The sequence below is a fragment of the Pagrus major genome, chromosome 23 (genome assembly GCF_040436345.1).
Source record: "Pagrus major chromosome 23, Pma_NU_1.0".
Taxonomy (NCBI): domain Eukaryota; kingdom Metazoa; phylum Chordata; class Actinopteri; order Spariformes; family Sparidae; genus Pagrus; species Pagrus major.
In genome coordinates this window covers 9059739-9083493 of record NC_133237.1, presented here as the reverse complement: position 1 = coordinate 9083493, position 23755 = coordinate 9059739, and the positions used below count along the sequence as shown (strand labels likewise).

General features: G+C 41.1%; 1 protein-coding gene across 1 annotated transcript; it reads right to left on the bottom strand.

Annotated features, from left to right (window-relative positions):
* Nucleotides 1-116: 116 nt before the first annotated feature.
* Nucleotides 117-22128, bottom strand: card11 (caspase recruitment domain family, member 11). Its single transcript, XM_073493589.1, has 24 exons — nucleotides 21860-22128; nucleotides 13462-13661; nucleotides 13175-13312; nucleotides 12609-12785; nucleotides 10932-11080; nucleotides 10638-10817; nucleotides 9442-9588; nucleotides 8951-9076; nucleotides 8443-8799; nucleotides 8086-8149; nucleotides 7794-7990; nucleotides 7563-7669; nucleotides 7391-7431; nucleotides 7165-7288; nucleotides 6871-7072; nucleotides 6570-6696; nucleotides 6214-6457; nucleotides 5591-5675; nucleotides 5166-5261; nucleotides 4213-4330; nucleotides 2801-2983; nucleotides 2001-2122; nucleotides 1172-1287; nucleotides 117-559 (listed from the first exon to the last, which is right to left on the bottom strand). The coding sequence occupies exons 2-24, from the start codon at nucleotides 13649-13651 to the stop codon at nucleotides 355-357; spliced, it is 3495 nt and encodes a 1164-aa protein (XP_073349690.1). The 5' UTR covers nucleotides 13652-13661; nucleotides 21860-22128; the 3' UTR covers nucleotides 117-354.
* Between the last annotated feature and the right edge of the window lie 1627 nt (nucleotides 22129-23755).

Sequence of the window (23755 nt, the reverse complement as noted above, 5' to 3'; positions counted from 1 at the left end):
ATTGCAGCGTGGAGAGTCGACACTAGAGGACAGTATAATCAAAGTAAGGAGCATCAAACAGCTCTTTTAATGCATAACACTTCGAATGCTGAACTTTAAGTAAAAAGAAAGACCAATTTCTGATGTTTCCCATCTATTTATTTCTCTGAATCAAAAGAAAGGCACACATTTCTAAAATATAATAATAATGCATTTATTTTAAGTCTATAACAGAGTGTCCACATGTACATTTTTGAGTCTGAGCATAAATATAAAAATGCATAAAAAGCATGACGTAGAAGATGATTTGTGGTGTTCGGCGAAACATGTTTATTTTCATGTACAGACTGTTGTGTGTATCTATGTGTGGTGTGTCTACAGGAGGTCCTGCTCCACCCACACCGTCTTCTTCTGCTCCTCCAGGATTCTGTCTTTGATGACCTTGATGAGGTCGTCCGTCCCTGCCCAGGCCTCGGGCTCCAGGCTGGCGTAGAGGCAGGGAATGCCCTCCAGCTCCTTCTCTTTTGCCCGACACGACCTCACAAACTCATCCTCCGACTCCACGCGTAGAGGCAACTTCCTGTGTGGACAGGAAACAGGAAGGAAGCAGTGCTGTGGCGGTGAGTGTGGTATTGTTTGGAACCCAGTGTCTCTGATGAGATCCTGTAAACGCTTTGCAACAGTGGTTTGTGTGCTTTGTTGTTGATTCTCAGAGAGATTACACTGATGATACAATGACAATTTGTCTATTTAAAGGCACAGTCAACTAGAAAAAACATGTCAAGAATCAGGTTTTGTTGACATTCACCAACAATAATTGTGTTTGTACACTGAAAAACTGAAGAATGCATCACCACTGACATCATTATTTTGAGTAAGGTGCCAAATTCTCACCATTGTAGACAGGAAAAAGCTCTTGTTCCTGTTTCTCTTATCACTGATTCAAGTTCACAACTATTGTGTCAATGCTGCTGAATTTCATTGTGCAGCAAACCTCAAATATAAATAGTTAGTTCAAGAGAGTCAAACAGCGGACGCGTCCTTTAGCCATCTACTATCTCATCTCCTGTTTCAAATTAAAAATGTAATGCAAGGATTGACGTGTATTTGGAAAAAGTCTTGTGGTTGGCAGCTGTGTGGGGAAGAGGCAGTGGGTAAACGTGTGAGAGTGAGTGAGGTTCGTCGGGCCTACCGTAACTTCTTGACATTTCTCTCACAGATCTTGACGTAGATGATGATCGGGTAGATTTCTCTCCGCAGAAGGTCTTTGACGCAGCTCAGCTCAGCCTCCAGCAGGCAGTGTTTGCCCTGGTGACGGGTGGAAAAAATGCAAGTAATTTTAGACCTTTACCGTGAAATGTGGACACATGCGTTCATGATCGAACACATAGATAAGTCCACAACACGTCACATTACACAATGAAACTTTTCCAGCAGGCATTTTACCTGCTTGATCAGATCTTAGAGGACATGATGGTACTTTTCATTTCATTTCAAGTTAAGTCAGAAAGTCACAACTTTGTTTCTCCTCTGCTGGCCAAAGATGGATAATAATGAATTCAAGCATGAATATGATGAAAATTAAAAAGAAACATACAAAAAAAATCAAAGAGGAAAAAAGCCCAAGTACCCAAGTGGTACTTCAAGCTACTGCAGAAGGTTAAATGAGTAATTTGATACAACACTAATGTCTTTACGGTAAAATGAAGCCAGAGCCAGCAGCTAGTTAGCATAGCTTAGCACAAAAACTGGAAATAGTAGCAAACAGCTAGTCAAATGGTAATATTAATATCATTACCATATAAAAAATAGCACCTCTAGAGCTCAGTAATTATGGACAAAGCAAGGCTAGCAGTTTCCCCTTTTTTCTAGTCTTTACGCTAATGTAATATTTAGCATACAGACGTGTGGTATTTCAAACTATTCTTTTTAGTGAAAATACTACAAATTATGTGGGGCAAACACATATTAATGCAGATGCACACACACACACACACACACACACACACACACTGGCATACCTTAGCAGCGACAGCCTCGATGTTTTCTCTTGTGATGCATTCAAACGTGGCGTGTTTCTCTTTGTAGTGAATGAAAGGCTCCACATTCTGTTTCAGATGAAACTCTTCTTTGGACAGGGTGTCTACAAAAAAAAACATAATAGAATAAAAATAAAGACAAAGTTAAATATATACCTAACATGCTGGGAAACTGGTGAGACAGAAATATACTGAGCTCATTCAGCACAGTACAATTAATACAGAAGGAAGAGAAACTTCTGAGGTTTTTGCCCTGGGGAATCTCCACATAACAAAGATATCACACAGTTTCTCATCATGCCAGATGTTCAACTCTGTACCACAGCAGCTCCCCTGTTGAGGGAGCAGAAGGTTTGTCATGGGACTGCAGTGTTCATTCTCTGTGGGCTTGACACTACTAGTAACGTTTTTCACATTACAGGACGACAGTGGAATTAGCTGTAATATCTAAAATATCCCTGAATGGAGATTTAAGCTCCTCTGTGCCATCATAATCATCATCATCATCCTGCATCATCCCTCTAATTATCAACTAGGCCATCTTCCATCCTGCCCCCGCCATCTCTCTGGTTACACTCCTTAACATAAGCACTACAGTGCAGTACAATACCTGACCTGAATCCCAATGGTAGCTTCTCTCTCTCTCCTTCTCCTCCATTAACTACTTGTTCAGACTATCTCTTCCATCTCTGATTCACAAAAGCTGAACACATTTGCAAACAAGATGGAAAAAGTCCTTTGAAATGACATGTTTTGAACTGAGATTCCCATCATACGCTGACCTGGTTTGCAGATATTAAAGTCCATGGCTCCCCCCATGTTGAGGATTTTCTGGATGATGGTTTTGGCGAGAGCAGTTGGAGTGAACAGGACTGGTCTTCTCCTCTGGGTTCGCTGGGGGGTGACGGTACTGTAGGGAATCAGGTTCAAACTCCTGCTCAGCTCACTGTCTGGGTCAGCAGCGTCTGTTTACAGCCAAGACAGCACACAAAACAAAAAGAGGTACACATAATGATACACCTGGAGCCTGAGAGACAAGAGAGCCTGAAGGTCCACGAGGAGAGTTATTGACCAGACTGTCTATTTAAATCCTCTCAACTGGAAATTATAAACTTTAGTTAACCTGCCCTTTGAATGAGCTAAACCGTAAACCACCATAAAACTTTCACCATGTTTTTAGGAATAAATCCCTCTGTTTGGTGTATTTAAGTGCTACTGAAGAGAAGATTTCTGGCTCAGAGTATGAGACTTTTTTTTTTTTTTTTTGAGAAAATGACCTTTAAAGATGTGTATTATAAAATTCCATTCATTTTCACACTAAAATGGCGAATAGAAAAGCTCCTGCACCGAATTAAACTACTGGATATCACTGTGGATGCTCCCCAGTCGATTACTTATATAAAGACAATTATTTTTTTTGTATTAGAAGTTTTCTGATATTTTATTTGTTTGTTGTTTAAATATGCAAACGAGAGTATTTAATTAAATATGTCATCATTCGCATACACTTAAATGTGTGTTTTGGTCTCATCTGAAATAAGACATGTGATGGATGCAAAATAGATCTCACTCATTTTCACTCGGTCTTGTTGGGTCTGCCTTAAAGAGACAGGAGCGTTTCAGACAGAGGGGGGGAGTGGAGTGCTGCAGCAGTAGGAGAAAACTGATGTGTTTTTTGAGCACTAAAGCGTAAAAAACTTATTCTAGTAGCAACCCAAAATAAAATGATGAACCTGAAAAAGAGCATAATATGTCTCCTTTAAATGACACTTCTTGATGTCACCTGTCACTGTGGTCATTGAACTGCTATTTCTTCTTGACCTGACATTTCATCTGCTCACAGTCCCCACACTTCAACACTTCCACTTCAACTGACGTTTCCACTATTTTTTACCACTTACACATCAAATGAAAAGTCAACTCCCTTCACCACTCACACCTCAACTGACATTTCGGCAACTATTTCAGCACTTTCACTTCACCTTTTTAGTGCTTGCATGTCAATTTAAACTTCCAACTTCATGAACTGCTTTCTGCACTTCAACTGAAACTTTCAACATTTGCATGCAAACTGCTAATTCATCTAGTTTCACGTGTGAATTTTCACTAGCGTGCCATTTTGCACGTTTTTCAGGTGTTTTTGCCTTTTATAGAAGTTTCTTTGGTTGCTCGTGTGGCGTCACTTAGTCCTCACCTTCAGGTCGAAGCGTCTCAAGGCCTTGTCTGGGTAGTGTTGTGCTGCCTGAGTTGATGATCCTCACGCGCTCGCTGCTGTTCATTCGCTTGTACTTGATATCCACCCTGCTAACAAACTAGCACAATAGAGTATTATTGGAGGCGTCTTAGCTGTACTGCTTTGTTCAGTAATGCCGCGCATTCATTTTAGGGACACCGCTGCCTGCCAGATGGGAGATTACTTTCATGTTATCAATAATCCAAACTGGGGTAAACATTTTGACTTGAAACTTCTCAATCATTCATGACTATGACTGCTGACTACTGGTCACTCTACATCATGTTAGCCAATGTGAACTGCTGAGTATACCTGCTATTGATTATGTCGGGAGTTTTAAGTAGAAATGTGTGTTTTTCTTTGAAATATGCTAAGTATACAGAGACCTGAGTTAAGATTTTTGAATGTTTTAATATTGTTTTGCAGTTGTAAAATAAATTCCACTTTGCAAGAATGTGCTTACAAAATGTTTCATCTGGAATTAGAGGCTATCTTTGATAGCTTATTAGGGCTATTGCGGGTATTAAAAAAAACAAATTACAGAGCCAGGGGAGGGGGTTGACCTTGATCCAACCCTGCAAAATGAAGTCAAGCGTGTAGTTCTTGACAAAAAAAAATGTATCTGAGGGTTTTTTTCTGGAAAATTTAAGAATTTATAGTCTCAGAGAACACAGCTGGACTCAGGGGTGTAATCTCAGAGAAAGTAAAAGTACATTTACCGATTTGATTTCAGGAAGTCTTCCTCTGAATGTTACTCCCCTCCCCCGGCTCCATTCATTTTTATTACCTTCAATGGCCCTTAAATGTCTTCAAAGCTATTTGATGTAAGTCACTGATAATAAAGTGCATGTAATTTAGGTGAAGTGAAGTGTTCCCTCATAATGATGTTTCAGGACATCTCTGCACCTCATTACCTGTATTATCTGAGTGAGGAAGATGCTGGCTCTCGACAGGCGTGGGCTGGCTTTAGGATCAGGAGAGGCGCCCGCTTCCTCTGGCATTAAATTGTGCTACACAGGAGCAAACACACAACTTACACACACAGTTACACAATAACCAATGCGCCATTTTGACTTAAAACAATGGAGAATTTATGACATAGTAACAAAAAGGGTACAGATGGGGATGTCATATCATTTTTTTTATATATATATATACTTATCTTTTATTATTAAGCCTACATTAAAATGAGTTGCACAAAATAAAGAAAATGTGTTTGACAGCAGCATTGCCCTGCTTGACATAAAGAAAAGAAACTAGCTTCCTTTGATGGTTTCCTATATTTCTATACTGTATGTATATAAAAGCGAGAGAGAAACTAGCTCAGGAAGTTTCTTACCCGACTGTTGCGATGACTTTCATTCTCTTCTTTTCCCCCTCGGCACACTAACTTCTGAATCTTTACCAAGAGTAGCTGCCGGGCCCTACATTCACACAGTCACACACAGACACACACACACACACACACACACACACATCTTTTTAAAATTGTCAAACTCAGGATTTTTACACAATTGCAAAAAACATATCATCATATCAGAGTCTGTCTTCATATCAAGCTGTTTCCTGTGCTTCTTGGTGACAACAACCGGTTGTCGGACTCAGGTCTGAAAACTTCACAGAGGTCTGACTGTGTGTGTGTGTGAGACGATGTTGCTGCTGCGTCTGGGAGATAAGTGAAACTTTGCAAAGCAGAATAAGACCCCTTGAGACGCCTGCTGAACTTTGCATGATTGCTCAACTGTTGCATCACTTTTCCACCATGCTCAGGATCCTGCAGCACTAAAGCAGAACAGATGCATGGTACTCAGTTCCCTCCAGCATTTAAATGGACTCTTGACTCCACGCTGAGCCTGTAGCGTGTCCTTTAAATGTGCCACCTTTGTGTCAAAAACATAAGGTTTGATCCAGCTCTCAGTCTTAATGTCAGTGCCTCTAGATTTTTAAAGGAATTCTCTGTACCTTGAGTTGCTGGGCATGGTGCCGCGGTCGGCCAGGTCGTTGCCGGTGTAGGGGTCGACACGGGCACACAGCCACTCGCAGCGGCCCTGGTGCCAGGTGTCCAGCACGTGCACCACTTCGTCGCAGCGCACGCTCAGAGAGCAGCTGTCTGATTGGCTGGAGATATTGAGGTTGACCCGGATGTAGAAGGAGTCGCCAGAAGCCAGAGTGCCGTCTGCCAGGCTCCTCTGAAGTCGACGGAAGGCTAGAACACACACACACACACACATACACAATTTAGTGATTTTACAGTGGCCCTGATCCTCTTCTGTATAAAACAAACAGATATTTACAAGTCTAATAAAAACATCACTTACAGTCATAGTTGGCTCGATAGTGCAGCTTGACTGATCCAGAGCAGTGCTGTAGCATCCATTGGGCTTCTTCTTGTGTGCTGGTATCCAATGAAATGCTTTGGTTCTCCCCACGTATGCATCCCTCAAGCTGCTCAGCCAATCACAGCACAAGATAGACAAAGATTACACAGATTTAAGTATTCATGTTTTGTTCCCTGTGATTAAACATTAAGGTCATAGGACGAGCGAACAAGAAAAGCAAACAGGTATCTGAAAACATTTTTTTAAAAAGGGTTGCTGCCACTGTCAGCATACTACATACCAACAGGAGGTGGTGGCCCTCTCGTAGCCCCACCTTCTCCGCAACCGAGCCCAACTGAACGGATGAGATGAAAATCCCGCTTTCGTTGCCTCCAACCAGACTGATGTCCTTCAGCAGGTTATCGCCCAGCAGCGACAGCTCCTGCACCGGCTTCAGAGAAGAGCTGATCCTCGAGAAGGAGGAAAGTGAAGGCCGGAAGGGCCTGCACATAGAAATACACATGTTTTAAAGTGGAAGACGTTTATAAACTTCACTTGAAAATGATTCTTGTGCATGTAAATGTCCGTGCTGTACCTCTCCAGAGAGAGTTTCCTGAGGATATTGTTGACCTGCTCCAGGTCGTAAGTGTCCATTCCTTCTGACTGATGGGACGAGGATGATGAATGGACAGAAGGTGGACTATGATGCACTTCGTCCTCTAAGGACAGACGGAGAGATTAATAAAGAGATTGACACAAAATGGTCGACGTTTAGATAAATACAGTCAAAAAAACAGGGAATGTGTAAAAGTAAACTTTACCAAACTCCATTTCCATGTTGTCACTGTCAAAGTCAGAGAGGCTAAAAGAGACCAAACATGAAATACATGAGTATTTTAAAGCCATTCAAGCACCTAACCATCTAAATCTACATGACTAACTAATCATATTAATCAAGAGCTGTCTATAATCATGGTGTTGGACTGTGACTACCTGCGGGGGTGGAAGTCATGTTCCTTCTCCCTCTCTCTGCGGTACAGCGATGCTTTCTCCGGCGGCTCAGGGAGCGTGGACAGGATGCTGTCGTTACGGTAACGCAGCTGGAGAACAAAGCAGAAGTTCCAGTTACAGACTCAGAAACTCCAATTTGTCAAGTCAGCAGTTTGTTACAGCTCGGGAAAATCTCTGGCCTGCATGGAAAACACAAAACACTTCAAACCTCACCATGTTTGGCCTGTTGGACGGTTCCACTACAGAGAAGGGGGAGGGGGAGGGGGCCGGGGAGAAGGAGGAGGAGAGGATAGGAGCCGAGGAGGGCGAGAATATGGGGGACATCGGGAAGCTGGGTGAGGCAGGGAGGGAGTGGCTGTGCGAGTTTGGCATCTGGATTTCCAGACAGTCTCCTCCGCTGACGGATAGAGCTGAGAGTTGGAGACAAACGTGGATGAACTCGCTGAAATCTCACTGCTATGGTGGAATATTCTGCATGAATGAACGATATGTGACCGTGTGATACCTGCAGGCTGAGGGGCCTCTAAGATGACATCTTTAGGTACACAGATCGGAGACTTTACTCTGTTCTGAAATATGAAACAGAGAAGTTTTTTAGTTTACAGCATTTCCTTGACAACATATACTTTCTCCCTCTAGGGGGGTGAATAGAGGTGCTGCAGCAAGGGACAGTATGATAAAAAATAATGTGTTTTGAACATTTAAGGATGCCGACATAACAAAAAACCTGAATATGGGACTTTTTCGTGAAAAAAATTAAAGATCTATACATTTTTTTCTCATATTTAGTCTTGAGAATATAAACTATTTATCATATTTATACAAATGAAAAAAAGCTCATAGATCTAAGACAGTGGCTGACCCTTTCTTTGAGGTTGGGTCTGCGTTTGAGGCGTGGCTCGTCAGATAAGAACTTATCCTCCGGCGACTCATCGCTGGACCATTCTGATTGGCCCTGGATGGGTTTAAACTCCTCCCCCTGAGAGATGATGGTCGGAGGCAGGTCCCTCGGCAAACTCTGAACCTGCTCCAAAACGATGTCCTTGGACATCCGTCGTAGGCGAGACTCCAGGGTGACCAGCTTGGCCTCCTTGCGTACAATCTCTATATGGAGCTCGTCGCTCTTCTCCTCCAGCTCTCTGATCTGCTTGCGATATTTGTCTTTGTCAATGAGACTCTGAGAGAACTGGTGCTGGGCTTCGTCTCTGGCTCGAAACGCCTGCAGCAGTGGGGGAATAGAGTTAAGAGACAAAACAAATGCAGACTAAAAAAACCTTGCTATTCATAAATACAAACAAACATGAGCAAAACCGCAAAGGTCATAATGCCGAGTGGCAGGAAACTGTGTATGTGTGTCTGTTTACTCTCACCTGGTCCCTCTCCTTCTCCACCTCGTCTAGCTGGATGGTGATGGTGTCTATACGGTTGCGATACATCTCACAGTCCTTCTGCAGCGTGGAGCTCTTCAGCTCCAGCTCCTCCTTCTCCTCCAGGTACTACACACACACACACACACACACACACACACACATATAGAACAACAGGTGTTATATATAGTTTATTAGAAAAAGGCAGATACAGGAAGAGAAACATAGAGGGAGAAAAAAGAAAGACCATGTTACATAAAGAGAGAGGCCTGATGGGGGTTTCTACACAGGGTGTGTTTCACAGATGGTCTCATGGGTGTAAGACTCTCTGGTCATGGGTGTGTGTGGTTTTTTTTAACCATTTTGGTTCACATTCATACAGTCCCCAACATTCAAACACGGATTTAAACAAGTAACCATCTACACTACTCACAAGACCATTTATCTACTACCTATCCATTACATGTATATAAATATGTAAATGTGTTTGTCACCTTATCTCTCAGTTCCTCTGCCTGTCTGACTTCGTCCTGGAGGGTGTAGAGGCGGTTGACCAGATCCTGTCTGTCCTCTAATGCTTCCAGTCTGTCGTGCTCCAAAATGTCAAGGATGGCTTTGTCTGATGCAGGTAGAGGGCCGGGCTGAGCAGTGACAGACACACAAACGGCTTTATGGCAGAGAATTATCACCCTACTCTCTGTTTCAGGCTCGCCCTTCGTATTAGCTTTGTTTCTCTTAGGACGTGGTGGAGACCAAAACAGAGCTAAATGAGAGTGAATATGGAGTAGCACAGGGATAAGTCCTAAACTACGGAAATGAAGTACCATTTTTGGACGTCTGGTTCCTTCATGTTGATGTCGACAGGGTTAGCTGCCTGATATAAGGTCTTTGCTTAACACAAGCTGAAGAGATTTTCTCATTTTGTTCTACAACATAAATTACGTCAGGAAATACCACACTTTACCTCTAGCAATTTAATTGAAGTGGCGTTCTTCTGTGAAGATTTTCTTGCTGAACAAAACGTGTAAGAATCTTAACTTGTGTTTGACAAAGAGGTTTTTTTTTGGTAATTATCCAAAGCGCAATGGAATATTCCCATAGGCGTTTTGCCAAAGGACCCAGGGTGATGCTAACTTCATGGTTAGCATGCAAAATTACGTCGTCCCCATGGCTCTATTGGACCAACATGTGTTGGCAAGCCAGAAACACTATTCCAAGCTAATGCTCATGTTGCTATGTGTCTGCTGGATGTGTAAATAGGCAGCTGTTAGCTATCATGTTGGCCACATCATTTTTTACAGTTTCTTGCTGCCAAAACAAAACAAGTAATACCTGTTAAGGTTCTGAGGAAAATGTAACAGAGCTCCAGGTAGTTATTGTCTGTTCATGTATTTTCCTAAAAACAACAGTAGATTAGCAGTAGTAGTCATCCACTGCATCTGATGTAGTGAATGCAAAAAATACTCTGTACAATGCAATTTGTTGGTCTTGATCTAAGCCAAACAGTGTTCTGTAGCAGAGGAAGGCTCGTTAGAGGCCCACTCTCTACGCTCAAACCTTCAGTAGGCTGTGCAGTTGGATTACTCAGCCAAAGTGAGAAACATTATCTAAAAAGATTATCTAAGAAAAAGCTCTGCTTTACTGACTGTAACACGAGCTATTGAACAACATCCTCAGGACAGGTACGTACTTGTATGATGGACTGTAGCTCCTGTAGTTTGATCTTGAGCATTTCGTTCTCTCGTTCCAGCTCAAAGATCTGCTCTCTCTTCGGTCGGTTCTCGATGTCGTTCTTCAGCTTGAGACTTTGCCTCCTCTCCATTTTACACTCTTCCTCCAACTTGTTCAGCCGGTGCTTCAGCTGATCGATCTGCACACACAGAGAGGACACAGAAAGAAAAGTGAGACATGGACACATCAGAGAGTGAGCTGGTTACAATTTAATGATAATGTGTGTTTGAATGCATTTACAGGTCATCAGTACCTCTAGCTGCAGGTCTCGGCTCCTCATCACAGCCATGTTCTTCTCCTCGCTCAGCGTGGCGTACCTCATGGCCAGTTTGTAGTTTTCGTCCTTCACTCTCAGCAGCTCATCACTGTAGGTGTTTCTCTCTTCTCTCAGCTTATTGTACCCTGGAGAACCAGCCGTAGTCATTTATACAGTACTATATGAGTCTGCTGTCTTGGACTATTAGATGGAAACCTATCATTGCAATATGAATAAAAACGTTGTGCTTAATGTTCAACTAGTTCAATATTTAATCAATTTTTAAAAATACATTATGAAATAAGTAATCAATTGTGTATAAATGAACCAAGACATTATTAAAAATCGACCTCATTATTATGAAATGCTCACAATCATCATTCATTTTCATTATAAGAATAATTATTTGTATATTTTTCTATTTTTGAATCATTTAAAATGCTTTTTTTTTCTCATCAATCTCATCCCGACCAGGAAATTTGCGTCAAAATGCAGTGCCGACTGTAGCTTCCTCATGTGAGTGTACACTACACTGCCAGACAGACACGAGTGGACCCGGGCTGAGCAGTATTCTCAATTTATTTTTAGCTTTTGTTCGAACGTGTTTGGTGTACCAGCTGCAGGTTTCAACTAAACAGGACATGATAATGAATACCACAGTGTCCTGGTTTCATGATAGATGATATGCGTGGCAAGTTGGCCTTAATAAACCCAACTGTGGTGCACCGAGCAGGGTAAACCAAGCCTGTGTGGTGGGGGTGCAGTTTCAATACATGGTGGGGACTTTTGATTTGGATTAGATGTTTGATGCGCGGATCATCTATCATGAATGATTCAACCATACTGAAGATCATATTGACAATAATTTCATGTGGACAAATATCTACAAAAAATAATAATAATACATCTACAGAGCTTGTAGAAAGGTGCAGTATAACAGTTTCTCATTTCAATCAAAACATTATTATGCTTTGATGTCAATGCTAATCAGCTAGTGTCAGCAACATTAACTAGCTAGTTTTTGCAACATAGATGATTTTTAGCAAGCGTCAAGCCCCCAGGAAGAGCAGCGCCAGGCTCTGAAGCCAACTTTCGTAGTGGCCAAACTGTTTAATCACAACATTAAGTGATGCACCAGGGCCCAAAAAGACTTGACGCTAATATTAAACATTGTAAAAGAAGCGGCTGTAAGACGGTGGTTAAATTCTTTTGAGCGTCACAACCACAGCGAAATGACTCGTTTGACTATCATGATTTGAGCCATTCAGTCTAGATGAGCTGCAAGATTAAATCATTTTATCTAAGTTAGCCGGCTCAGCTGGCAGGAGTCTCTACGCTCATAGCTGGCAAGTGGAGCCATTTTGGCTTGATGCACCACTGAGCAGCTTTCACAGGAATTAATGGGGCTCCACCTCCAGGTCTGTATCCACGTTTTAATGTAACGCCTTTGGCAAGAGTTTGCAACGCTAAGTAGTGCAACAACTGGCAACCACTTGAGGGGGCAGAAGATTTGATACAATGAAAGTGGGGAGATGGAATGCTGCATTTAGCGGCTAAATGTTATCAATAACACCTTTAAGTCTTCTTTTATCAAAAGACTGCAGCAGGGAAACACAGAGGGGGCCTTGCATGTCATGATCAGACAATATCTCAAATAATAACATGTATTTTTACTCTGTTGGAAGGCCTGAAGCTCCTGATTGGCCAGTCGCAGCTTCTTCTGCTCGTCCTCCAGGGTGCAGTTCTTCCTGCTGAGCTCAACGTGCTGCAGGGTCTTGACTTTGGACTGCTGCTGCAGCTTCATCACTTCGTTCATCAGGAACTGGGTCAGACCCTCGTGACCCTCCTCCACTGCAGCAAGGAAACACGTACAGAGTGTAACATACGCTACATACTGTATATCTACATCTGTACAGTGTGACAGGATTGCGCTGCAAGCTGATTTGTATAAATCTCAGATTCAAACATGAACATGCAGAATAAGATTTAAGAAACGTGTTACAGAGCTAGTGTGTCACTGATATGACTGTATTTCTTTTACAAGTAATTCTTTCATACATTGTTACTTCTCAGTTTTCATAAAGACAAAACATAAAGACACTGAAAATCAACATGCAGTGCTGGTTGCTTCAGTTCAGAAATACATTATATTGCTGATTAAAACCCATATGAGTCAAACTGTAATGAACTTGTGTGTCAGTGCATATAAGTGTGTATGTGTGACGTGGTTTCAGCCTCACCCACGATGGTGGAGAAGCGCCGTGTGGGATCCCTCCCTGTGACCAGCTTGTACAGGTCAGGGTAGTAAAACTCCAGACTCTCCAGGAACGCCACGTACCCCCGCTCTCCTTTAGTGTGGAGGATGTCAAGTAGACGGCCTGACAAAGGAGAGATCAGCGTACTTACATTTCAGCACACAAATGCACCTGCCTTCACTGCACACAATGCAGTGTGAGGAGTTGTTGTTGGAGTCAGATCATTCATAGGTTCATAGCCTCGGGTGTGACACACACTTCCTTCTACCTACTTGTGCGGTTTGCTTTGGACACCAGCAGCATGGAGTTGAGGATCTCATCCTCGTCCTGTTCATCCAGGACTTTGCACTGGCGGAGGTAGGGGGTGAGCTTTGCCGGGGAGATGATGCGACACAGTTCGTAACGTTTGCACTCCACCTTCTCCCACAGCGCCTCCACATCTTCAGAAGTCCCGTTTTCCATCTTTGGCACCCTGAAAAGTTGTAAAAGCAACAGCGTCATCCTGAATTATCATCACAGCTGAATCAAAGAGATGTTCACTGCAGGGCGGATAAGAACTACAACGTATGCATGTGTCTGTTTATGATACTGAAATGTCATCTGTGGTTGTTCTCCTGCGTAATATTCAAATTGTGAGTGCACAAGTTGGAACAAAAACGCAATTTCCTAATGTTCTGAGGAAACACCCGCTGCCACCAAGTTGTCTTAGTCTACTTGTGGTTAGTTGTCTGCAAGACTGATCAAAAAACTGGTCATGAAACACAATTTTACAGTCATCTGTTCTTTTTTGAGCGGTTTTCCTCTTCCGGCTTCAAAGGAAAGAGGACTCAAGCAATCACAGTCACACAATTAAAGACAGTGATTTTAAAACATGATGTTGATGTTCACTCATGCCACAGTCAGTATTATAAGAAATGTAAGGAATTTTGGCATATGGCTATATTTTAAGTTATGCCACTGGCATAGATCTAAAGATAGTCGGTCCATTTCAAACAGTTCGATGGATTGCCATGAAATTTTGTACATATGATGAATCCTACTGACGTCCACGACATGAGGCTGACGTTTCTGGCTTTTAGTGAAATATCTCCACAACTATTGGCTGGAGTGTCATGACATTTGATTCATATGTCCATGTACTATTTTTGTTGATCTCCTGACTTTTAATCCAAAGCAACACGATGACGTTTTAAAGTCGTCCTTTTTTCACTTTTTTATTCATTAAAAGGTAGAAATGTTTTTGGGGGGAAGTCAGAAAAGCTCCTTTTTGGGGAGCGCTGGCATTACACTGTAGGGAAAAGGAAAAAGTAAACCATCAGGTGCTGCACCTGAGCTGCTAATTAGTGATCTAGCTTTTGTTTAGCAAGCTAAGATGCAAGATAAGATGCGTCTTCATGTTTTTAAGTACACACTCACTCTTCTCTCCAACTGAAAGCTGACGCACACACAAGCCGCTGAACCTAAAGAGAAAAAAACTAATATTTCTAATAAAAACAAATGTGATATTGAACATTTAGCCTACTGCAGTCCTTCTGCTATCTCTTTCTCATGTTATACCCTCAAATATGGCATCCAATATAGATATTTTTCGAGATATTGTATACAAATCAGAAATTTCAGTGTCATGCCAACACTACTGCAACATCAGCTGTAATGATGGACGTGGTAAACCTTATAACTACCAACATCAGCTTTTCATTGTGAGTATGTTGCCCTGCCCGCATTAGCATGGCAACACTGCTATGCAAAGAAGTCGAGCCTCACAGAACTGGAAGCATGACTGCAGACTCTTTTTTCATTCAAATGCTCTGTGGTGAAGCAGAGGACAAAACTGTCACTGAAATTGACTCTGGATGTATTCAAACTCATGATCCAAGCTGAGTCAAAACTGAGTCACACATGCAATGTGGCCTCATTTATACCTGAACTCTTAACATCATCATCATCACATAACAGTGTGCCTGTTTGATTCATAAAAGATGCTGAGTATAAAAAAGCTTGCTTTCAGCAGGTTCTAGGAATCACATTCGTACCTGTGATCTATAAATCTCTCATCAGCTTAAATTGATTCACGCAGCTTGGAAGTGTGCTGCCGCTGCACTTTGTTTAAAACTCATGCAAAGTTCACCACATGCTTGAATGCATACACATCCCAAACTGCAGTACCCTGACATAACCAAGAGGAAAATCTGTAGACTAGACTTTGCTTTAAAGCCCCCCGGTGCTCCCGTGTTTGAAAAAAATGCAGCAAAATTGCCCTTTCGGATGCCCCTATGGTAGATAACACATGATAAAGTGCCCTCTAGGGTGTCTTACCAGTTCACTACAGCTGTAGCGCGACTTTCTGCATGCTGGTACCCTGTTTGTTTTTTCACCCCTGTCCTTCAAACAATCTGACTCCACCGCTGCCACCACTACGTCCAAGCACTAGATCCCTTTGCAACAGGCTGCTGTGGATGGAGTGTGTATGAATGGAGAGAAAAAGACTTATGAATGACAGGCCACGGTCACTAAGAACATAATGATATGCTCCGGGCGGTTAAATAAGTAACCACTATTAAAACAAATCTATTAATTATCTGCAAATCAGCCCGGTGAGGCTCAGTGAAGTACAAGAGGACGGAGCGAGGGCGGATCCCACACACTCTCCACTTCTTCGTCTGTTTCCCTCGTAAACACATAAACTTTAACCAACTGACGTCTTTCCATTTGCATCTCCTTTTTTTTTCAACTTTTCTACAGACATACTTCTTTCTTTATCTTCCTCTAACTCCCACTTGATTTCCTCTCGCTATCATTTCACTCTCTCTCTGACACACACACACACACACACTGTCCATGCACCTCTGGGATTTGCATGCTGCCTGGCTAGTGGGTGATATCCTACAATCCAGCTTTGTGACTTGCAGCCTACAGTTAGGCAAATTCAAGCAGCCATTACTCATGTAAACACACACTTTTGCATACTACTGTCACCTGGAACTTGTGTGACAAATTGAGCTTGTGCTTTTAATACACACACATACACACACGCACACACACACAAACACACACTGTGGTTTAAATGATTTCTATCATTTAATTCAGTTCCTTTCGGTGGCTGTCTGTGTATTATATTATCCTTTATCTTTTATTACATTAATCTATTATATGATCTTTTCAAATATTGAGACACTCGGTGTATAAAATCAATGATAAGCTTCTTTTCAAACGCAGTGCGGGGCTCGCAGAAACACTTGAAGCTATTATTTGCGTCTGCACTGTGTGTATATACTGCCACATTAGCAGCAGATGACGAAACCACAAGCGTTCTCACCAACACACACCCATGCACTCATGCAGAAGTACACAGTGCATGCACACACACACCCTCAGCTACACACATAGACCCCTTCAGTAACCACATACTTGTTTCCTCTTCTCTCTTCTCTTATTTTGGAGTTCATTACCGAGAAAACTCATCCTTGCTTCCTCCTTTTCAAACCAGATGTGAGTAGTCGCTCTCTTCCTGTATTCTCTTTTAGTCCTCTCAGGCAGCCACGTTTGTTTATAGTAATGTGGTCAGGGGACTTGATTGGGGTTTTTTTAGAGCAGCGTATGTGTTAGTGTTTGTGTTCGCACTAAACCTTGCATTTTCCATTTTCCAGACGTTAAAGAAGCGGAAACATGAACACAACTACTGTACATACATACTCTCTTCAGGTAAATCACGTTTTATGTATCCGGCCCTAAAATCACAATTGTCCTCAGGGGGCAGCACACGACACCTTCTCCCCACAGGGCCTCTGTTATAGTAAAGAAAAACTCCCTCAAAAAACCCTTTAAACAGGGAAAAGATGCAAGAGACCTCAGGTAGAAACATGCATTCGATGTTGTGTTTACAGAAGAGACCAGCAAAGTCACATTATGCCTTTATGTTTATATTAAAGCGGCTGTAAGCGTTAGCTGTTGGCTAACTTCCTGTCCACTTTGCAGTTAGCAACTCCCTCCCTCCTCTCTACACCCGCACTGGTAATCACCGGACACGGCAGCAAACAGGAGGATCCCGTTCATGAGCAGACAGGAACGCCTCTTTATGGAGTTGTCTGTCCTGATTGGATGAAACAGGCAGGGATGCCAGAAAATTTATTTTTCCATGAGCAGGAGGAGGAGAGACTTCGGTTACTGACCAAACAGTCTGAAGCAGTGATTACTGTTATTTGACACCTAGATGTATCACTTACAGCAGCTTTAAGTGTTGTTGGCCACCATTTTGTCAACAAAAGAGTTGCAGGAGACCACATCCAACATTATTCCAACAAACTCAATGTCACAGACCATGCAGGTGCATCATGTGCAGTATGATTAAATGCCTTATAGCCAAAATCAAACTGCTGTAAGAACCTCACATGCATTTAATTTGCAATGTACGTAAAGGCATAAACATGCTAGGGTTGTGCTTATTTTCTGTAAATTCACTGAATTAATAGTTTATATAAAATGACCACATAGAAAGGAATGTCTCTTATTAACATTTTGAATTATTTGCTCAACAAATTAGAGGATAAATTCACCCAAAAATGAAAATTCAGTCTTTATTCACTCACCCCCATGCCTGTAGAAAGTGGATATGAAGTTTCATAGTCCACAAAACATTTCTGAAACTCAACAGCAAAACAGTGTCGTAGCGTTCTCCTAAACAACTGAAGTAGACGGGGGAAAAAAAACAAAAGAACCCAAAGAATGGAGCCAATTTATGGTTAACGTTTAAAACAAGTCCCCATCTACATCAGAAGAGGAGGATGCTGCAGCTCTGTTTCCCTTTGAAGCTCCAGAAATGTTTTGCCGACTACAAAGCTTCAACTGACTTTCCATCGTCATGAGGGTGAGTAGACGACGACTGAATTTTCATTTTTCTGTGAACAGCTCCTTTAAAGATAAAACATGTAACATTCTGCATTGAAATATCTAAAAATGACGAGATTTTTATGACATACTTTGTTGAGTTATGTGCTTTGGTCACCTGCGGCTATAACTTTGAGGAAGGAAGTCTGTAAACATGACTAAACATAACAAGAATTCAACTTTAGGACATAACGTTGTCAGTGAGTGACGTCAGCTAGGTTTTCATCAGCAATAGTGGTGAAAGACAACAACTCCCATGATCCCACGCTACTTATATCTTTTGGTTTGTTTAATTAAGAGATCCTTTGTGGTAGAACTGACATACTGTTCCTTAAAGCTACACGTAACTTAGCATCCTTAAAACAAGAGGAGAAGTTAAGGTAGATTTTAAGATTTTTAGTGGAAAAGAAAATACATTTCCACTGATTTTTCATTATGCTGATATCAATGTCTGCAGCTGATCTGAATGACTTCTTGTCCAGCTGTTGGATGTGTTCAGTCAAACCAATCAGACTTTGTGTTTTTCTCTGTTTATATGATGATTGCGTCAATTTGACACAGAATGAAACAATTATCTGTGCGGGGTTTAAATATCAGTAATTTCCTCTTTGTTTTCTTAGAAATGTCAAACATAGATTAACTCCACAAAGCGAGCTCCATTGTGACCCAGATTTATGACTCTGTCAGCCGACCACGACAGCTATATTATGCAGAATTTATATCAGGGAGTTCATCACAGCGTTGATCAGAGTAAATGTGCTACTGGCCCATATACTATAAGGTACAAGGTTCATTTATTTATCATTTTATAACACAGGGTCGGATGATCAAACACTGGCTGTTTTTTACCTTTATGTTACTCACTAAACAAAAAGGATATAAATGGATGAATCAACAACAGGAAATAAAAAATATGATGTATATCATGACTATTTATATGGTGGAGTGCTGAGGGGAGTATGTCATAACAAATAACAATATGATGATGATGATGATAACTTATTATTGTCATCAATAACAGATTATGGATTTTTATGAATACCTTCCTGAAAAAATCATAACTTCATATACCAGGAGGAGATGAACAATCTTGCAAAGAGAACAAACACACATACACACACACACACACACACACACACACAAGGCCTTAGGCTATATTGTGACACACCATATTTATCTCTTCCTCAAAAGCGCTTCATAAATACTAGGACTGGGTGACGAAATCAAATATCACAATCATTTTGAGCAACTACCTATAACACAATGAGATTATTGATCAATAATCATCAGTGATGTGGATATAATGACTGAGAGTGAATCTTTACTGTGATGCTGCCTTCAAAACCAGGAAAAGACGACACCTCTGACATCCGAAATCTAAGATGATATAAGGATAAAGTCTACTGACTGCGCAGAGCGCTTTACAACACTTGTCACAGTCACACTTTCACACACACATTCACACACACATGGCAGGGGCTGCTGTGCAAGGTGCCAACTGCTCATCAGGAGCACTTTGGGGTTCAGTATCTTGCTCAAGGACAACTCGACATGCAGCCGGGGGAGCTGGGGATTTGAACCAGTGACCTTCTGATTGCTGATAGACCCACTCTACCTCCACAACTACAGCTGCTCATATTACGGTAATGATATATATAGTTTATTTTGACCAGCCCACACACCACATCCTCTGTCTACATCAGAGGAGCTGATTGGTATTTCTTTTCCCACGTCTTTATTTGCATGCGTTCGATATTGAGGTAATCCAAAAGTAACGGAGAGTAATCAAGTTACATTACTATCATCATTATTAATTATTGTGATAGATGGATTATGTAACTGACTACAATTTTTAACAGCTAATAAGTGACTGTTTCAGAATACACTTTTAAAGTAACCCTCCCTTAAGTTTCTTTAAGAAAAACAAATCACTGTTGAGCTTTCGTTACCATATTATTGATCATTATTATTATTATATATGACGACAATGATGATACGATGACAGAGCCCGACTGATATATCAGTTGGCTGATATTATTGGCTGATATCACAGATATATCGGTATTGGTATGTCCGATATGTGGCGATATTAAAACCATCTTTTTTAGAGATTATAATGCAGAATATGCAGGATAATTTCTAATAATTAAATTGCAGTGAAGTCAACTGTTTCAGTGCACTGATGTTACTGTCACCAGTGTCTGATAACCACATTTGAGGGATCACAGCCAAAGATGTGCGTATATTGGCTGATATATTGATATCAGACATTTTATTCTCCCTATCGGTAGTATCGGTAAGTAAGTGAGTTAAGATTATGATGCAATCTAATATCAGTGCACAAAATCTGGAGAACATTTTGCTTTCCACTGTACGACACATACAGTTTGTATTATGTTCTGGCACGTACACGATCACGTCCTTCAGGGTTGAAATTAACGCTTCGCTCTCTTCTAAAGCTTCACACAAACTCAGAGAAGACGATTCAAACACAGAGCTTGAGACAGTGAGACAAGGCTCACTGATTCTATAGGGGCTGTGTCCTGGCTCCCTGTCGGTGCGCTGGACTGGGATTGGCCGGCCGGCCAGCTGATAGGCAGATATGATTGGTTCAGGTGTACGAACCATCATAAAGGCTCTATTGTCCAGCAGAAGCTTATAGGAATTTGATATGTGGACCCTGTCTGTGGAGAAAGAGGGGAGTGAGACCCGGCTCTTCTAACGGCTGATGTGCACCTTGTATGATTTGATTGAAATAGTCAGCTTAGTTTTAAAGGTGCAGTATGTAGTTTTAGGGGGGGAATTTTAATCAGAGGAGAAAGATCTTCACTGACTGACTTTATTTATGCTTAAACAAAGTAAATACAAACTCTCTCCATTTTCATGACTGAATAAACTAAATAAACAAACTGACGTTAAAGGACAACAGTTTCATACTGTTTTACTTTGTTTATATGTGGCGGACCCTGCCACCTTTCTAGCTTCAAACAGTGTTCTGGGGACCTTATTTTCCTCTGAGAACAGCTTGTTTATTCACCTATGGAAAAAACTGTTTGTATTATTACCTCATTAATATTGTAAATATCAAAACTCAGAGTTTGAATTTCTTCTCCAAGACTACATAACATAACTGCCCCTGATAATATAATGTCACACAGACAAATAGTCTAATTAGCTTGGTTTCTAGAAGCTGCTTGGCCTCAAAGAGTAACTGAATTATGTCTTCCTGTGTTAGTGAAAGTTTTGTTTCTCTTGTGCATAACTATAAACAGTTTCCTTTCATATTGCAACACATTCCAGCATCAACGATGGCGTTCATTGCATCTGCATCTCCCTGGCTCTCCCTCCACAGGGTCCCTCTGTCTCCTGCACCTGCTCCTGGAATCCCAAACATTTTGATAAAGTCTCAGCGATGACAGGAACTCAGATATTGCGTTACCAAACTAATAACTGTCTCCGTTTTCAAGCCAAGAAGATGTCAGCCTTGCTCCAGCCTGCAGGTGAACACAGGGGAGCAGGTGCCGACTCACTGAGCAGCTTTTACCGGACACACAGGCGAGGTGTCGAGGCTGTGAAAGTCTACCGTGTGTTTGCTGCTTGCTTGACAGATATGACACATATTGTGACAGGCTGCGGCTTCTCGCCTTTTTTCCATTCAAACTGACGCACGTTTAAAAACTTGATCGACAGCTTTTCTAACATATTTTCTCTTTTTTTTTCTTTTTTCTTCTGAATGCATGGACACTTAAAAGCCGCGGACAAGAAGGAAATGATGATTTTACCTACCTGAGCTGCGGTGCAAGTTTAGTCCAGAGAGTCCAGGGCAGATTAAACCCGGCCGAGGAGTGGTGGCCTGTTTGTTTTGGTTGTTTTCTCGATTGTTGTTGTTGTTTTTTGTTTGTTTTTTAAATCAAGAATCCGGTTGTTTCACCGACAGTCCCAGAGGCTCAGGTTGTCTCCATTATCCGACGGAGAGAGGACTTTTAACGCAGCTGAGGAGCGCATGGGAGCTGTCTGAGATACAGAGACGCACAGAGACACAGAGACAGAGAGTGAGAGAGGCAGAGGGTGAGTGAGAGAGAGACAGACATAGAGAGAGAGAGAGAGAGAGAGAGAGAGAGAGAGAGAGAGAGAGAGGTGCAGAGAGAGGAGTAGAGAGAGAGAGAGAGAGTGGAGGCGGTGTGAGCTCAGAGGGAAATAACAAGTTGAGTGACAGCAGAGAGGAGAGGAAGACTCTCACTGTGTCACCATCACAGACAGTCTCACCGGTCTAGACACACAAAACATTACAAAACGCCTGGTGACTTATTTTTTCATCAGTGGTCAGGAAAAGTCCTGTAGATGCTTTTTATATCCTAGCACACCTCACCAGCTGCTTAGCAACAGGTGAATCTTTTGTCACAACATGGAAAAACTGAGGTACAATTGTTATTTACTTTTTTATCACTCCACAAGGCAACATTTCAAAGAGAAGTATTACATTTTTCCCTGTATATAGGTATATGACAGCTATTTACAGCCACAGAGTTTCCATACACAAACAATATGATCTTATTAATAGATTAAAGTCAGTGTTGTAAAAAGTACCCAGAAGTCATAGTCAAGTCAAGTAAATATATTGTGTTCGAGTGTTACTTTGGTAAAAGTGAATCACTGATGATATTAAATGTGCTCATATCAAAAGTACAAGTAAAAGTCATTTTCAGATACATTCACAAGTTTTGTCGACTGATTGTTGGATCTGACATTCAGCATTTTTCTGATAACCAGTGTTGAAATCCAATTGTATGAATTAATCTAAAATGTGCTATTTAGGCTCTGATGTAACATGTAATCTGCAAAGTAACTAGTAACTGAAGTTATCAAATAAATGTAGTGAGTAAAAAGTACAGTATTTGTCTCAAAAATGTAGTGGAGTGGAAGTATGAAGTAGCAGGAAACGGAAATACTCGAGGAAAGTACAAGTACTTAAATATTGTACTTAGTTATAGTATAGTACTAGAGTAAATATACTTAATTACATTCCATCATTGAGCTCAGTGTTATAAAAAGTACTCAAGAGTCATGCTCATCCTGGGTAAAAATAAATTTATCATGTTAAAGTATTACTTTGGTAAAAGTGAAAGTCACCGATATGAATACTTGAGTAAAAGTCTTAAAGTATCTGATATTAAATGAACTTAAGTATCAAAAGTACTAGTAGTATCGGTCGACAGATTATTTTTCTGATAATCACTGTTCTTTAATCAAACTGCTGAAAAGATAAATTCATTTAAAAACAGATTACTTTGCAGCATGTAATCTGCAAAGTAACTAGTAACTAAAGTTATTAGATAAATGTAGTGGAGTAAAATAGAATAACATTTATCTACAAACTGTAGTGTAGTGGAAGTATAAAGTAGCAAAAACCAGAAATACACAATTACAGTAGAAGTACCTCATAATTGCACTTAAGCACAGTACTTTGGTAAAAGTACTTAGTTACATTCCATCACTGGTTAAACTACCCAACAGAAAACATTCAAGTATAAACTTTACTCCAATATCACCGACTATAACAGTAAAATGTTGCCTACACATAACTGCAAGACAATAATACAATAATGTAATATATAAGTATAAAACTGATAGAGGTTATTTTTATTCATTTTGAGTACATTTTCATGTATTACTTTAACTACA